At 38.7% G+C, this 15768-nt stretch overlaps 4 protein-coding genes across 8 annotated transcripts; 3 read left to right on the forward strand and 1 right to left on the reverse strand.

The window, feature by feature from the left end:
• The first annotated feature begins 1115 nt into the window (after nt 1-1115).
• Nucleotides 1116-2688, forward strand: LOC106421195. Its single transcript, XM_048756961.1, has 4 exons — nt 1116-1255; nt 1892-1966; nt 2069-2218; nt 2334-2688. The coding sequence occupies exons 2-4, from the start codon at nt 1895-1897 to the stop codon at nt 2493-2495; spliced, it is 384 nt and encodes a 127-aa protein (XP_048612918.1). The 5' UTR covers nt 1116-1255; nt 1892-1894; the 3' UTR covers nt 2496-2688.
• A 5128-nt stretch (nt 2689-7816) lies between these two features.
• LOC106395252 (60S ribosomal protein L27a-3-like) lies at nt 7817-8477 on the reverse strand. The gene has a single exon (XM_013835764.2). It carries the CDS (start codon nt 8404-8406, stop codon nt 7894-7896), a length of 513 nt encoding a protein of 170 aa, XP_013691218.2. The 5' UTR covers nt 8407-8477; the 3' UTR covers nt 7817-7893.
• A 376-nt stretch (nt 8478-8853) lies between these two features.
• LOC106395224 (serine/arginine repetitive matrix protein 2) lies at nt 8854-13041 on the forward strand. Of its 5 annotated transcripts, XM_013835758.3 has the most exons (13): nt 8858-9229; nt 9303-9333; nt 9416-9700; nt 9992-10257; nt 10328-10510; nt 10579-10785; nt 10869-10943; nt 11011-11077; nt 11159-12029; nt 12112-12213; nt 12295-12351; nt 12539-12616; nt 12771-13041. In XM_013835758.3, exons 1-13 carry the CDS (start codon nt 8912-8914, stop codon nt 12817-12819), a joined length of 2589 nt encoding a protein of 862 aa, XP_013691212.2. In that variant the 5' UTR covers nt 8858-8911; the 3' UTR covers nt 12820-13041. The 5 variants fall into 5 exon arrangements, with proteins under 5 accessions (XP_013691191.2, XP_013691198.2, XP_013691206.2 ...); XM_013835744.3 differs by having other exon boundaries at nt 8856-9229; nt 11011-12029; XM_013835752.3 differs by lacking the exon at nt 12771-13041 and having other exon boundaries at nt 8857-9229; nt 12539-12747.
• A 548-nt stretch (nt 13042-13589) lies between these two features.
• Nucleotides 13590-15489, forward strand: LOC106421185 (protein MAK16 homolog). The gene is made up of 9 exons (XM_013862036.3): nt 13590-13832; nt 13907-14016; nt 14105-14223; nt 14289-14386; nt 14466-14553; nt 14637-14771; nt 14848-14965; nt 15056-15183; nt 15271-15489. Exons 1-9 carry the CDS (start codon nt 13771-13773, stop codon nt 15319-15321), a joined length of 909 nt encoding a protein of 302 aa, XP_013717490.2. The 5' UTR covers nt 13590-13770; the 3' UTR covers nt 15322-15489.
• The last annotated feature ends 279 nt before the right edge of the window (nt 15490-15768 follow it).

Here is a 15768-nt window from a genome sequence, read left to right on the forward strand (position 1 = left end):
ATCAATAATTTCATACTATAATGTTATTTACTTTCTAGGATACTAACTCTGTGATTGTTTTTCTTTCTCTCATTAAGATTCGTAAATTTTATATATTTTTCGGTGTAATCGCAGTACCATGTAAGTAATAGCGTCAAGTTTTAGGTAATCCGAGTTTCAACCTGGAGGTGAATGCAAGAAACTATGGGTTTCAGCCAACAGAAACTGAACTGATCCTTCGATAAGACCTCTTATGTTTCACACTGTTGGGGACAATGGTTACCCACAAAAGAGAAAGATAAAGAACTTGATATACCTTTATTGAATGAGAAGGTGTCGAAGAACATAGAGCTGGATTTGGCAACGCAGCGTGGTGAAAAAGGAGCGGCTTGTGATGGAATCGTCCTAAATGCTGGGATTGTAGATCATTTATTGGGGTGCGAAGGAGCAGAAGATGTTACTGTAGCAATGGAGAGAGCAAAGGAAGCTATTGACAGTGGGAAGGCTCTAGAAGCTTTTGAATTACATTGAGATCTCACGCAAGATGAAATAGCTCCTCCAACAAACTGGCGTCTTGACAAATGCATACGCGGAATCTTGAATCTTTTTTGTTTCGTTTGTGTGGACAAAATTCTCTAAGTCTCTGTACAGAATGTAATAAGAGAGAAGAGATGGTTATAAATTTCTGATGTGTTAATGAGTGATTCACTATTCATCTTAGTGATTTTTTTCCATATTAATCCTATTCAAGTCGATGATTAGTAACCTCTTTGAGCTCGTTTTAGAGTGATTCACTATTCAAGTCGATGACTAGTAACCCGTTCTTGTAACCTTTTTTAATCTCATTTGGTTTCATATTATTACTTCATGTTACAGTAACACGGTGATGACTTTGGCTACCCAAGAATGTTAAAGAAAATAAATAAAGAATGTTAAAGAAAGGACTAAGAGCAACATTATCGCTATTAGCATGTTTCTTAGCATTAATAACCCAAATAATAAATCTAAATAGCTTAAAAACGCAGATGAAGTTTGTTAATTAAGAAGTTTTCATACCGCGTCCTTAAGGACACGTGTCATCCAGCAATAGAAAGAGGGAAGGGGTGTCGGGTAACTCACGCGTCTGTCTCGAAAAAAAATTCATCGTTTCTCTATTCTCTCTTCACGGCGATCTCTCGGCGATTTGAACCAAGACCGCATACCGATCTGTTCTCGCTCACTCCACACCGTTCTTTCCTGTCATCCAAGCTTCTCCGCTGATTCATTACCAAACCAGGTATGTGTTCTTCCTCTTTCCTTCGTCATTGTCGATCTATCTCGAACATATCTGGGTTTGGTTGCTATTTTCCTAAGAGACAAGAAAAGTTTCTACCAATAATCTACACATTTACGCATGTCTCTTAACTTTGTATCTTAATCCTCAATATTAATAAAATATGCTAGGAACCTAAATTTAAGAAGTTTGCATAATGTTGCTCTAAGAGAACATTATTATTTGTCTATTCACACTCTTAAAATAAGCTATAAGCCACAAGTCAAAAGGCTATAGCCACTAGTCAAAACTTAGCTGAAAATATATTTGATATATATGAAACTGAAGAAGTGAAGAAGTATATTCTCAAGACCTTCTGGTGAATCTAGAAATTGAGTAGTTACAGCCACTAGTCAAAGCTTAGCTGAAAAGTATAGCCACTAGTCAAAGCTCTTTTGGTGTATATATATTCCTTCGAAGCTCTTTTGATATATATATTCCTTCAAAGCTTCTTCAGTCATATACAGTTTTAAAGAAACTTTGCTTTTTTACTTATTTCTCAAGAAAATCAGGTTCTCATCTGTCTCTGAAGAAGAAAGTTTTTCGTTTTACGTTTTAACTCAAGTAATTAACATATACCAGTTCGCTTTCTTTGTTTAGGCCATGGAGTCTCCGGCAAAGTCGCTTAAAGGGAAGAGTCCGATCAATAACAAGCAGGAGAAAGAAGAAGATCAGGTTCTCATCTGTCTCTGAAGAAAAGAAAGTTTTACTTTTACCATACCTTTTGCAAAAAAAAACAAAAAGTAATTAACATACCAATTCATTTTCGTTGTTTAGGCCATGGATTCTCCGGGAAAGTTGTTTACAGTGAAGAATCCGGTGCAAGCTCCGATCAATAAGAAGCCAGAGGAAGAAGATGGATTCCCCACTCCAGAGGGGGAACCATTTAGTTTGCAGTTACTTGTTAAGCAAAATCAAGAAAATCAGGTTCTCATCTGTCTCTGAAGAAAAGAAAGTTTTAATTTTACGTTTTAAGTAATTATCATACCTTTTGCAAAAAAAAAGGAAGTAATTAACATACCAGTTACTTTTCGTTGTTTAGGCCATGGATTCTCAGGGAAAGTTGTTTCCAGAGAAGTTTCCGGTGCAAGCTCCGGAGAAAGAAGATGGATGGACTTGGCGAAGTCCAAAAAAAAGACCATCCAACAACGTCGTAAAAAATCCACCCCAAGGAAGCATACCTCCGTCAACAGTCAAGATTTGAACACTTCCTTCTCAAGAACACATATATAAGTCGCATATGATCCTCGCTAATACATAAGTGTGTTCGTTAGTACTGCCTTGCATGGATTTTGTTTTTATTTATTATTGTTACTATTATTTATCTTAGTATATTTTTACTAAGCTGTTTCGTCTACCATCGAATTACAGATATATGATTAAGCAACTGAAATTCATACGCTTTCTTTTCGTAGACTCAAAGTTGAATCATTCCTTTCTTCGGATTTATATATTGCATAAACTATTTATCACGTTTTATTAGAAATTTAATTGTTTACAACGAAAACTAAGACTCAGCATTATACTATTCAATCTGCCACATGGTCAAAAAAAGATAAAAACAACATTTGAATCCGATTAAACTTTTCTTTCAACCTTTTAATGTTTGAGTAAAATATTCGAACTAAGGAAAGTTGACCCACACGAGAGAGAAGGAGAAGAGGAAGATGGATTCACCACTCCAAAGGGAGTGCAATTTAGGATTCCACCGCATGTTGATTGTCCTCCGACTCCTCCACGCGGCGGAATACAACAAAAGGCCATTGAAAAACGTCGGAAAAGATCCAGCCCACGGAGGCTTACCTCCGTCAACGTTCAAGATTTGAACACTTTCTTCTCTAGAACACATACATAAGTCGCATAAGATTCTCACTAATACATATTTAGCGTTTTAATGCGTTCATTAATGGTTGCATGGATTTTATTTTAGTGTTTAGTTACAATCTATAACTTTTTGTACATTTTTAGTAGAATATTTCGTCTACCATTGAATTAAAGATATGAAGTAACTGAAATTCATACATTTTTGTAAGACTTAATGGATTTGGGATCCATAATCTTCTTGGTGCCTGGACGAGAACATATATATATTTTTTTTGAAAACTTGTAATCTTGAAAAGTATCAGTGAACGGAATATTGACTCATTCTTTCCTTCGTCTTATATGTTGCATAACTATTTATCACATTTTTATCAGAAATTTGATTGTTTGCAACGAAAAGAATCAACATAACTATTCAATCTGCCACTTGCTTCAACTTTGGCTTTTTTTCTCTTTTGAGCAAACATAGATTATATTAAAAGAAAGTCTTACACTCCGTAATGAGAGGAGGTTACAACAGCATTAGCAAGAGCCAACTTTGCCACTAAGTCAACTTTGGATTTTTATCCAAAACCAGTAAGTATTTGGTCACATGGATCAATCTGCCACATGCTTCGACTTTGGATTTTATAACTATTCAATCTGCCACATGCTTCGACTTTGGATTTTATAACTATTCAATCTGCCACATGCTTCAACTTTTCCTTAAACCTTTAATGTTAAAAATATTCGAACTCGAGAAAGTTGATCCACACGGCTAACACAAAAATTACATGAAGTCTAAATAGAAAGGTACATCATGTTTAGTCTCACGCAAAATGAAATAGCTCCTCCCAACAATCTGGAGTCTTTGACAAATCATCTTACACGGAATAGAGAAACACCTTTCCTTGAATCTTTTTTGTTTCGTTTTTGTGGACATCTATCGTCGTTTGTTGCAATCAGAGTGTTGTTTTACAGAGTGGACACACAGCATTAATGCTTGTGGGGCTTTCTGTGGATAGATGTTGAATGCTATGTACAGAATCTTGAGGATAAATGTGATTCACAATTTATCTAAGGGGATTCTTTCATATTAATCCTATTCAAGTCGATGAAGTTCAGCTCATATCTTTTCACACCTATGTGGGCAACGAGGTGGTTACTTCGAGATGACCAATATCCCATATCCCCTTTCTGATCAAACAAACATTATCATGTTCTTGCAACCTCTTTGAGTTCATTTGGTTTCTTGTTTTTAGGGGTCTTTCATCTGAGGATAATGCCATGGATTATGACTGGTTTCAAAAAAGTTCAATGATGACTTCATGTCTTAGTACGGTGACTTCATGTGAAGAGTGGTATGTTGCGCAAGAAGTTACAAAGGCAGGAAAGGCGAGAGAGCGAGTATCACCAACGGAGGAGACAATGGGGTCGCACAAACCGAGATGTCAAGTGGATGCATCTTGGGCGACCAACCATACTACTTTCGGTGGGGGTTTTGTTATGGATCAGGAAGATGGGAGCTCGATCTCGGGTTCTTTTGGGAGAAATCAGGTCCTTTCTCCACTCCACGCAGAGTTCCAGGCCTTGCTTTGGGCAATGGGTAATTCTCTCTGTATGGGGCACGAATCAATGCATTTCGAATCAGATAGCCTGCAAATGGTTAAGCTGATCGAAGAAGAAGAGTTTTGGCCAGCTTTGGCTTCAGAATTGGATGAATTCTTTCATCTCCGTTCTTCGTTTACTTTGTTTTCCCTATCTTTTATTTATCGTGATTTCAATTCTCGTGCTGATCTCCTTGCTAAAGGAGCTCGTGCGAAAGGTTATGAATTTTCCCATGTAAACTTTTTGGTTCCCCCGGAGTTAGCTCAGACTAACCCACTCGAACCGGCTTAATAAAACATGGTGCTTTATTGTCAAAAAAAAAAAACAAATAATCTCGAGTTTATATAAACTTTTTCACTGAACCCATAAAATGACATTAATTTACGTAAAAAAAGCTTAGCCGGAAGTATATTTGATATATGAAACGGAAGAAGTATGTTCTTATTTTTGGTGAAACTATAAATTGAGTAATTATCCAGATCTTAAGTGGAGAAGCTTCTCAATATTTTTCTTATTTTTTCATATTAAAAATGTAATGAACATGGGCGTGATAGTGATTCACGTACTGATACCGTTAAAGAAACTGTAACTCCCAAATCTTCTCCTCTTGTTCCTTACACGAAACATTTTTTTAATTTCTCTTTTTTTTTGGTAATCATGTTAAATACATTTTTTTAATTATTTCAGAGAAAACTCAAGAAAATCAGTTCTCTTTTTCTCTGAAGAAGAAAGTTTACTTTTCCGTTTTAAGTAATTAACATAACAGTTCGTTTCTTTGTTTAGGCCATGGATTCTCCGGGGAAGCCGCTTAAAGTGACTATTCTGGTGAAATCTCCGATCAATGAGAAGCCGGATAAAAAAGAGAGAGAAGGAGAAGATGAAGATGGATTCACCACCAAAGGGAGTGCAATTTAGTATTCCATCGCAGGTTAAGTGTCCTCCGGCTCCTGCACGCGGCGGCATCCAACAAAAGGCCATCCAAAAACGTCGGAAAATATCCACCCCAGCAGGGAGACTTACCTCCGTCAACATTGAAGATTTGAACACTTTCTTCTCAAGAACACAAACATAATAACACAAGATTCTCACTGATACATATTTAGCCTTTTAGTGCGTTCATTAATGGTTTGTATATGCATTTTATTTTAGTGTTTTAGTTACGATTTAGAAGTTTTTATATTTTTTAGGAGAATTATTTCGTCTGCCATCGAACTAAAGATATGAATCAACTAAAATTCATACACTTTTTGTAAGATTTAATGGATTTTGGATCTATAATCTTCTTGGTGTCTGGACGAGGACATTGTAATTTTATATTTCAACGATTTGAACTTGTAATAAGTATAAGTGAATGGAAAATTCATAGTTGAGTCATTCTTTTCTTCGTCTTATATGTTGCATAACTATTTATCTTATTTTTATCAGAAATTTGATTGTTCACAACGAAAAGAATCAACATAACTATTCAATCTGCCACATGCTTCAACTTTGGATTTTATATCCAAAATCAGTAAGTATTTGGTCACATGGTTCAATCTGCTACATGCTTCGACTTTGGATTTTATAACAATTCAATCTGCCACATGCTTCGACTTTGGATTTTATAACTACTCAATCTGCCACATGCTACAACTTTTCCTTAAACCTTTAATGTTAAAAATATTAGAACTAGAGAAAGTTGACCCACACGGCCACACAAAAATTACATGAAGTCTAAATAGAAGTACATCATGTTTGGTAAATGGTAATGGAAGTGTAAATTGAATAGTCGGCTTCGAGCTGAATATAATCCTATGCATCACAATCATCAATAATTTCATACTATAATGTTATTTATTTTTGTAGGAAACTCTCTTATCCGGTGAAATCGTAGAAGTATCATGCAAGTCATATAGTGTCAACTTTATTAGACAGTCACATATTGTAATTCTTTTCTAGCGACCAAATTTTTTATCTAAAGTTCAAAAAAAAAAAGTTTTATCCACATTAATTAATCAAAACAATTTGTTACTAGCTGAGGTTGCGAGATTATGGATAGTTTCAAAAATTTTGATAACTACGTCATCATAACTTTGTGTACTGAAGAATGTTAGAGAAATTAAGGACTCAGAAACATTATTATTTTTGTCTATTCACACTTAAACAGATAGCCACTAGTCACTCAAAAGCTTAGCTGAGAGTATGTTCTTAAGACCTTTTGGTGTAACTAGAAATTGAGCCGCTAGTCAAAGCTCTTTTGCTGTTATATATATTCCTCCAAAGCTTCTTCAATCAGATATAGTTTTAAAGAAACTTTGAGTTTACTTACTACTCAAGAAAACTCAAGAAAATCAGGTTCTCACCTGTCTCTGAAGAAGAAAAGCTTTTTTACTTTTACGTTTTTAAGTAATTAACATAAAGCAGTTCGTTTTTCTTTGTTTAGGCCATGGCTCCTCCGAGAAAGTCGTTTAAAGTGAACATTCCGGCGCCCGCTCCGATCAATAACAAGCCGGAGAAAGAAGAAGATGGATTCACCACACCAAAAGAAGTGCAATCTAGAAATCCACCACAGCCTAAGACTCCTCAGGCTCCGTCGAAAGGTAAGCCTCCGCTTCCTGATCGCAGCGGAATCCGACAAAAGACCATTCAAGATTTGAACACTTTCTTCTCAAAAACACATAAATAAGTCGCATAAGATTCTCACTAATACATAGTTTGTTCTTTGATGTCTACAACGAAATTAATATTATATATTTGTTGTTTTTAATTTTAAGAAAAAATAATGGGTTTCAACCCAGAAATAAGAAATAATTTACATGTGTTTACAGAAAACCAACATTTTTCCGTTAAATAACTGATTTTGAGAGTGTGTGAATGGTTAAGTCGATAAATTTCTGAAGAAATGCATCACGAGGCAACAAAACATTAGTGAGAAAATGTTTGACTTGTGTCTTGTAACAGCTACTAGTCTTAAAGCCAATAACTGGCGTGCATTACAAGCTACTCGCTAAGCTTCTTATTATCTTCGAGTACCGTGGTGTCAAAGTAATCGACTCTTTTAACCTCAACCTAGCGATAATTCACTAATTATTCCAGAACATGAACGATTAATAGCTGAATCACAATCCTAAACCCAAATGTCATAACAACCATTTATAAAATCCAACATAAGTTCCAAAACTCAAGATCCAAAACAAGACAAGTTATAACAAAACCTAAGCTGTAAGAACAACAGCACCACCAGCTTCCTTAATCTTCTTCTCAGCAGTCTTCGAGATAAGCTTCGCCTTCACCACAAAAGGCTTGTTCGCAGGCAAATGACCTTTCCCCAACACCTTGAAGAACCCGTGCTGCGTCACATCGATCAAAGGAACCTTGTCCTTTGTAGCTTTCGCCTTCACGTCCTCGGGGACGAGCGACCAAAGCCTGTCGAGGTTGACGATCGGGCAGAAGAACTTGTTGCGAAGCTTGTGGAAGTATCGCATACCGACTTTACCGAAGTAACCGGGATGGTACTTGTCGAAGAGGATCCTGTGGTGGTGCATTCCTCCGGCGTTACCACGACCTCCGGGATGCTTTCGGTGCTTTCCGATACGACCATGTCCGGCGCTGACGTGGCCACGCTTCTTCCTGTTCTTCTTGAATCTCGTCGTCATTTTCCCCCTGCGGCTAGGGTTTTCTGAAGAAGCAAGCAGCACACACTTATAGTGATGACCTAGGTTTTTCATATTTGATCTGGGCTTGTATATTAAATGGGCCTAATAAGGATTAAGCCCAATAAGAATATTGAAATGGTGTCGTTTAGATGGAAGGATTTGGTTGGAAAAGGGAATAATAGTTCAGCATCACACGGTCGGGTCTCCACGCACAATTTCTCACGCGCCGGTGTAACTTCGTGGCCGACGAATTCGGTGGTGGACCCCACATCGGTTTGCAGATTGTTTTGGTTAGGCATCGAATTCAGGTCTTTGGTTTGGGTTCGGATCCTTCAGATTTTAGAAATATAGATCGGTTGGGGTTTCAATTTTTAAAAACCGTGTAAATGGTGTTAACCGGAGATCATTCTTTAATTCTGTTTTTCTATAGTTAATCGAAACTACCTGACGTTTAGACGCTTTTTAACGGCACGGAAGTTAAAGTAAAACACTGAAGACGACCTGCTGTTTTGTAGATCCGTAGGTCTAAAGTTGTGAAGACTCGAAAGACATTGTCAATAATCTCTCGCGAATCGGAATGGACGCGTACCAGCCACCGCGCCCGTACATGAGACCGCCGTCTGTACCACCGCCAGCGGCGGATCCTTACCACCAATATTATCAACATACGGGGAGGCCACCGTTGCCTCCTCCTCCGCAGCCTGGTGGTTACTCCAATCAATTCCATAGCCCTCACTCTCCATCGCCACCACCGCAGCACTGGGGACCACCTCCTGCCTATCCTCCTCCTTACCCGATTCACTCTCACCAGCAGCCGTTTAACGCAGCCGCCAACGGAAACAGTCAGTTTGCGCCCTCGCCTGCTGGACCGCCGCCTCGTCAGCCATATCCGCAGGTTTGCTCCGTCGTTGTATTGATCTTGTGTCGAATTGCTGATTCTTAGATTTGATTTTGATTTTGCTTATTAGGAATGGTCTCAACAAGATCACAACGCTCAAGGTTTGCTTTCTTGATCGCACTCAATGTTATTGAGTTAGTAGTACTAGGGTTTAGCTTTCTGACTAATCTCGTGATGACACAGCTAATAGTAACGCTGAGGATTGGGCACTAAAAGCTAAAGAATGGGCAGAGGTTCAACGCTCTGCAACGAACCAACCTAGTGGACAAGTCTACCACCAACACCCTGATCAAGGCTATCAAGATGTTCATCAACAGACGGCTCCAGCTCTCCAGCTCCCTAGCTATCAGCAGTTTCCAGCTCCACCGCCGGAGAGATATCCAAATTATGCAACAGCTGGATTGTCGCATCAAGAAAACATGCCTGTTCATCAGCAGGAGGTACCTTATAGTTATTCTTCTGTTGCAGGTAACCTTTTACTTGGAACATCATTCTAGCTTCTAGAGTTCTAGTCAAAGCACTCTATGTGGGTTTCCTTGTAACTATTAATTCTACGGATGTCTTCAAAGTTTCTCTGACCTAAGTCTATGCTTAATAATATGCATAGTCATGTGTTGTGTAACCGCACATAGATTAGACATTTACCGATTATCATTCTCCTTGCGCTTTTTCTCACTGAATAGGAAACGGTAGTTTTGTTGGGAAGACTAATTAAGCTGTTAGCACCTCCAGAACTTAAACTCGTTACTCTGTTTGTAGGGAGAGAAGAATCTGGCAATGCAACACAGCATCATGTGCAGATAGGAGTGCCGAATGGTGGGGGGCCTGTTCATGCAGAGCAGCAAATGCAATACGCATATGGGGATCAAACAGTCGCTCCAATTACTAACCTTCACGACCAGCCTTTACAGTTTGCTACCAGAGAGAGTTCTGATTACTCTAGTCATCATAACGCGTGGCTGCCCCATGCCTCAACCGGAGTAGTTTATCCTCCTATTCCTTCGTCGGTACCTTCAATGCCAGAGGTACTCTAACGCTTTCAGTTTTATCTTTCATTTTTGTATTGACAAGTATGATGTATGCTTTTTTTGGCAGCATAATTCATCTATGGCTATGCCTCCTGTTACGGGTCATAACATGCCTCCATATGGAGGGTATACCCCACCAAATCTCCAGCCTGTTGGACCCCCTTATGCTTTTGGGACAAAGCCGCCTATTCACTCTGTTACTGCTTTCATGGACGACTCATATGCAGCATCGTCTGTTCCTTCTAAAAACGTAAGAATAAATATATTCTAGTGTAGTTCAGTACCTTCCATGATTCTGTCTAATTAGGTGGTTTACAGGTTAATTTACCTAACTGGCTCAAGGAAGAGTTATCGAAGATCAAACCATCTCATGGAAAGCCTTCTTCAGGGAGTTTTGAGGAGAGAGAGGCTATGGACGATGATATACTTTATAAACCTACCGAGAAATTTGATCAGCGTGACAACAAAAGGTTCAGCGCTTCTAAATCTTCCGACGAAGAAGAGGAGGATGAGGAGAAGGATGAGGTTCTTTATGACGATTCAAGCTCCCCTGGTACTTACAACTTTATTCAGCACCATCATTTACACCCATGGTTTGCTACTTGTAGGATGAGATGGATGCAGCTAGAAGCACAGCAATTAACTCTGAGATAAAGCGTATCTTGACTGAAGTTCTTCTCAAGGTAGATAGCCTGATAGAATTGGTCTACAAACACATTTTCGCAACAGTTAACATATTTTTTTAAACAGGTTACAGATGAATTATTTGATGAAATTGCAACCAAAGTCATTAATGAAGATGGAGCAATACAAAAAGGTTTGTTTGCTGTTATTCTGTGCTATTCATCATTACTTGTCCAGCACGAACCTAAGTCATCATCTTCTTTTCTGTCGGCAGCTGATCCAACGCACAAGTCTTCGGCAAAAGTTTTGGTCTCAGTAGGAGGCACAGATAAAAAAGCAGATGTACTAGGCCTTGCTAGCTATGCGTCTGATGATGATGATGCGGATACTGATGCTGCCTCTAGTGCTGATGTCGATGATGGTGATGGAGTTGAAAGTCATGGCATGGGGTCGAGAAACGATGTTACTCAGCAGCCAAGCGCGGATAATCCTCCTGAACCTAAAGCAACGGTCGACACGAGATTAAATCCAGAAGTTGTAGCCGGTGATGTATCTCACAATCACAATAAGGCAGGCTTGGATCAGATGCTGGGGTCCAGGAGAAATTCATTCAGTGAAGGTAACAAAACTGTTAACGTAAGTGCCAGCTCTGATGATGCTTCAGGATGCAGAACAAACGATCCTGACAGAACAGTCAGTGATAAAGAAGCAATACTAGAACAGCCTCACAGGAAGAACTCTGGCTTGGAATCAGATTGCAGCCTTCGTCAGGACAGCAATAAAAGTTCCGGGAAAGACTTGAGTGACGATTTGAGTAGGGATAAAAGTAGAGGAGATGAAATGAAAAGTGGAAAAGAGAAGGGAGATTCTCGGAATGGCTCAAAAGATAGAGTGAAGCAAAAGGACATGAAGTCAGCAGAGGAAGTTAAAGGCTTTGAATCAAATAAAAAATCTACTGATCTGGATGTAAAAAAGGACTCCAAGGATGCAGAGAGGCATCACAGAACAAATTCTAAGGAAGACCGGGGTAAAAAGAGGGAGAAGGAAAAGGAAGAACGGTCAAGACACAGACATTCTCAAGGCTCAAGCAAAGACAAAAGAAGACGCTCTCCAACTAGTAATGGATCCTCTGATGACTCAATAAGGTGGCATGCGATGTTCTTACATTAAGTTGTTCTAACAGTGTTTTCCAGTACTCACAATGATTATTTTTTTGCCTATTTTCAGAAAGTCCCGTTCGAGAAAAAGGAATATATCACCATCTCCTGTTAGGGCCAGAAGAAAACGCTCTTCTCCATCGAGTGATGAATCTTCTGATGATTCAAGAAGGTGACAATAGAGTTTTCTGCTTTGACTTTTGTTCTTTTCACTTCTTTTTCTGATGCTAACGATCGTTTTGGCCTTCTTCAGGAAGTCTTCTTCTAGAAGAAGGAATCGGTCACCATCTCCCGGAAGGTCCAGAAAAAGGTAATTTTTCTCTACTGTTACCATTTCGAGGTCACTAGTGTTTCTATATGTCTGTTAGACTTAGTGAAGTTAGAGAACTTTTGAAAGCAAAAGTTTGACCTAGAGAGATGGGTAAGCATCGTTCAAAGCGGAATAAGGTAGCAAGAAACTCACGAGACAAAATATTATATATGTTTTGATTGTATAGACATATTACTTCGCGGTCACCACATAGCAAGCATTCTGAGAACAAGCACAGTTCCTACTCTTCTCATGAAAAATCCAGGTACATATTTCCAATTTCATATGATACTTCTCTCTCTATTGACAGGTGGTTAAAGCTGGAACTTTTGTTTTTCCTCTAATTTAAAAAAAAAAAACATTTTGCTACCTTATGCTTTTTACTTTTTAGTGGAACTCAAATATGGTTTGCTATACAGGTCAAAGCGGTCAAGGTCCAGATCCCCCCGCAGGCGACATCGGGATTAATGAACACAGTTGAGCAAAACCGTGGCCAGGACAATGCTGTGCGCAGAGATTTGGTGATTCTGGATGTGCCTTGGTTGATCAATGGGGTTTGGGTAATGGTAACTGGGCATGGGTATAAAGTCACTCACTGGTTTGAGACGGAGATGTCCAAAGATTTTTTTTTTGACTGTTTGTTCTGATTTGACTATGTAGTGTTTGGTTTAATAAGCTTTTCCTATGTAATTGTATGGTGCAAACTTTGTTGGTGGTCTACCTCTGAATCGTCGATGGTCATATATGTGTCGTATCCGCTTATGGCTCTCTCTGTCTTCCCAAGTCAGACTTGTTTTATTCACCCAACACAAACAACTCTTCTTCTTCTGCTAAACCCTTCAACCAAAAATTTGGCTCCCGTCTTTTCTTGATTCCACTTGAGCAATTCTCTTTGCATTCCGTTTCTTTCTATGAATAATTGCTCTCTCAGTTGATTATTGTCTCAGTACTAGCCTTTTGAGTGATCTACATTTCAGTAGAAAGATTTGGACATGCCATGTTTATAATGTACATCTCCTTCCTCTTTCGCCAGGCTTATTGGTATTTGGTACTCCATTAGTTCTCGCCACTAAGCTACTACTTGGTCATTCATAGTCATAGGCCATCTCAACATGTATTCTTAAAACGTTTTGGATTCAACCTGCAAAAAAGTGAAAATAAATTGTGATTGTGAGAATAAACACAAACATTGGTTTAATTTAACCCTATATAGTTAGTTCATCGTTAATTTTGTTGGTTCAATTGAATATTACTATTACATAAAATTTTAAAGTTGAGTATACCCCTCCAACTTTTAAATATTTACAAAACCTACGAGATTTTACTACACACTCGCCAACAAAAGCAAACCTAGTTTCGCATAAACCCCTCTGTTCCGATCATCTCCACCACCCTGCGCCGCCGGATTTCGAGTTCAAGATGCAGCATGACGAGGTTATATGGCAAGTCATCAGGCACAAGCACTGCAGTTACATGGCCAAGTACAAGCTCTTCTTTGCTTTGTTTCTCGTTTTCGTCTTCCGACATCATTCACTGATTTTGTCATGCTCTGTAGAATCGAAACGGGAATTTTCTGTCGAAACCCTTACAACGTAACGGGAATCTGCAACCGAAGCTCTTGTCCTCTCGCTAACAGTCGCTATGCCACCATTAGAGAACACCAAAGTACTACTACTTGTCGGAAACTCAAAGTTTGACATTTTTTTAATGGTTTTTGTGTTTAACTCTGTTTTGATTATTCTCTCTGTTTTAGGCGTTTTTTATTTGTATATGAAGACAATAGAGAGAGCCCATATGCCAAAGAACTTGTGGGAGAGGGTGAAGTTGCCAAGAAACTACGAGAAGGCTCTTGAAACCATTGACAAGCACTTGGTTAGTGAGCTTACCTTGTCCATTGATGCAAACAAGAGCATGGGTTTGATTCTGTTTCTTTTCAGTTGTATTGGCCAAAGTTGTTACAGCACAAGATCAAACAAAGACTGACCAAAATGACTCAGATGCGCATTCGTATGAGGAAACTTGCTCTCAAAACAAGGTTAGTAGTTGTCTTTCTTGTTGCTGCTTGCTAGTTTGTTTTGTTGTGTTTTGATGGGTTTTGATTTGTGTGTTGACAGGGAGAAGATAATGACTACACCTAGGAGGGATAAGAAGAGAGAATCAAGAAGAGAGGAGAAGGCTATCAAAGCAGCAGTGTTGGATAAGGTCACCACCATATCTATCTATTTATGGTGTTTTGATGTTTCCTTCTCTTTTGTTCATAACTCATAAGCGTGTCTTGTGAACAGGCCATTGAGACCGAGTTGCTGGAGCGTTTGAAGAAAGGTATTTATGGTGACATATACAATTACCCAGAGCTTGAGTGGAACAAGGTTCTTGATGAAGAAAAGCAAGTGGCTGAGGGTGTTGAGGAACAAGAAGAGGTACCTGATAATGTGTTTTTCTTTCTTGGCTTTGTAGACCTTTGTTTTACAGATATTCTCTGTTGAATTGGATTAGGAGGAACCAGAGATTGAATATGTTGAAGGCTATGAAGAACTTGAAGAAGAGGAGGACATGGAAGATTTCTCTGGTTTTCCCTCTAATGGGTCTGGCTTCGACGATGATGATGAACTTGGTAAGATCCTTTTTGAAAACCATTGATCTCTTGGGAGGGTTTTTAGTCAGATCAGGTCTTTCTCATTGTGGATAACTTACTTTCTTACAGATTCAGGTGATGAGGAGGAAGACGATGACGTGGAGGAGCAAGTTGTGATTCATAAGAAAGGAAAAAGAGATTCAAGAAAGGCTGATGATGTTGGAAAATCAAAGAAGAAGAAGAGAGTAGTTGTTGAGGTGAGATTCACACTACCTAATTCTTTCAAGTGTTTTATGTCCATATCATCATCATCTTATTATATGTCTGTCTATTTCTCTCTCAAGGTCGAGCAAGAGGATGGAGACGTGAGACAAACACTGAAAACCGCACACTGAGCTTAGAGGCCACACTTGAAGCTAGCTTGTAGAAGAAACCCTTTTTGTTTTTGTTCTGTTACAAAAGTCGAAAGCTATCTTCTCGACAGTATGCAGCTTTCTTTTTGTGTTGTAGAAGTTAATTTTCTTCTGACGTTTGAAGATTTATTATATACTTCATTTAGATGATTCATTTTCTAACATATAACCGAAATACATATCATATCACATAAGGTGGATTCACACAGTTATGGCCTTTAGCTCTTTTGATTTTCGGAGGTTTCACTTTGAAACTTACTTCACGAAACTTTAAACAGCTTCTTTAGTAAGTGTGTGTTGTTCTTGCAACTTGAGAGGGAAATGTGAAAGGGCCTACGAACAAGCACTAGAAGAGAAAGGTGCTCGAACCATAGATGTCATGATCATCTTTGACACATGATCAGGTGCTATTACATCAACTTTAATTAG

This window comes from Brassica napus, chromosome A2 (assembly GCF_020379485.1).
Source record: "Brassica napus cultivar Da-Ae chromosome A2, Da-Ae, whole genome shotgun sequence".
Lineage (NCBI taxonomy): Eukaryota > Viridiplantae > Streptophyta > Magnoliopsida > Brassicales > Brassicaceae > Brassica > Brassica napus.

Bases quoted from the DNA above. Each gene is read 5' to 3' on its own strand.
- LOC106421185 (XM_013862036.3), top strand. From the start codon at position 13,771: ATGCAGCATGACGAGGTTATATGGCAAGTCATCAGGCACAAGCACTGC. The intron at 13,833-13,906 runs GTACAAGCTCTT...CATGCTCTGTAG, and splicing joins CACTGCAGTTACATGGCCAA to AATCGAAACGGGAATTTTCT. The intron at 14,772-14,847 runs GTACCTGATAAT...GAATTGGATTAG, and splicing joins GTGTTGAGGAACAAGAAGAG to GAGGAACCAGAGATTGAATA.
- LOC106421195 (XM_048756961.1), top strand. From the start codon at position 1,895: ATGGAGTCTCCGGCAAAGTCGCTTAAAGGGAAGAGTCCGATCAATAAC. The intron at 1,967-2,068 runs GTTCTCATCTGT...TTCGTTGTTTAG, and splicing joins AGGAGAAAGAAGAAGATCAG to GCCATGGATTCTCCGGGAAA. The intron at 2,219-2,333 runs GTTCTCATCTGT...TTCGTTGTTTAG, and splicing joins AGCAAAATCAAGAAAATCAG to GCCATGGATTCTCAGGGAAA.
- LOC106395252 (XM_013835764.2), bottom strand. From the start codon at position 8,406: ATGAAAAACCTAGGTCATCACTATAAGTGTGTGCTGCTTGCTTCTTCA.
- LOC106395224 (XM_013835737.3), top strand. From the start codon at position 8,912: ATGGACGCGTACCAGCCACCGCGCCCGTACATGAGACCGCCGTCTGTA. The intron at 9,334-9,415 runs GTTTGCTTTCTT...GTGATGACACAG, and splicing joins ACAAGATCACAACGCTCAAG to CTAATAGTAACGCTGAGGAT. The intron at 10,258-10,327 runs GTACTCTAACGC...TTTTTTTGGCAG, and splicing joins CGGTACCTTCAATGCCAGAG to CATAATTCATCTATGGCTAT.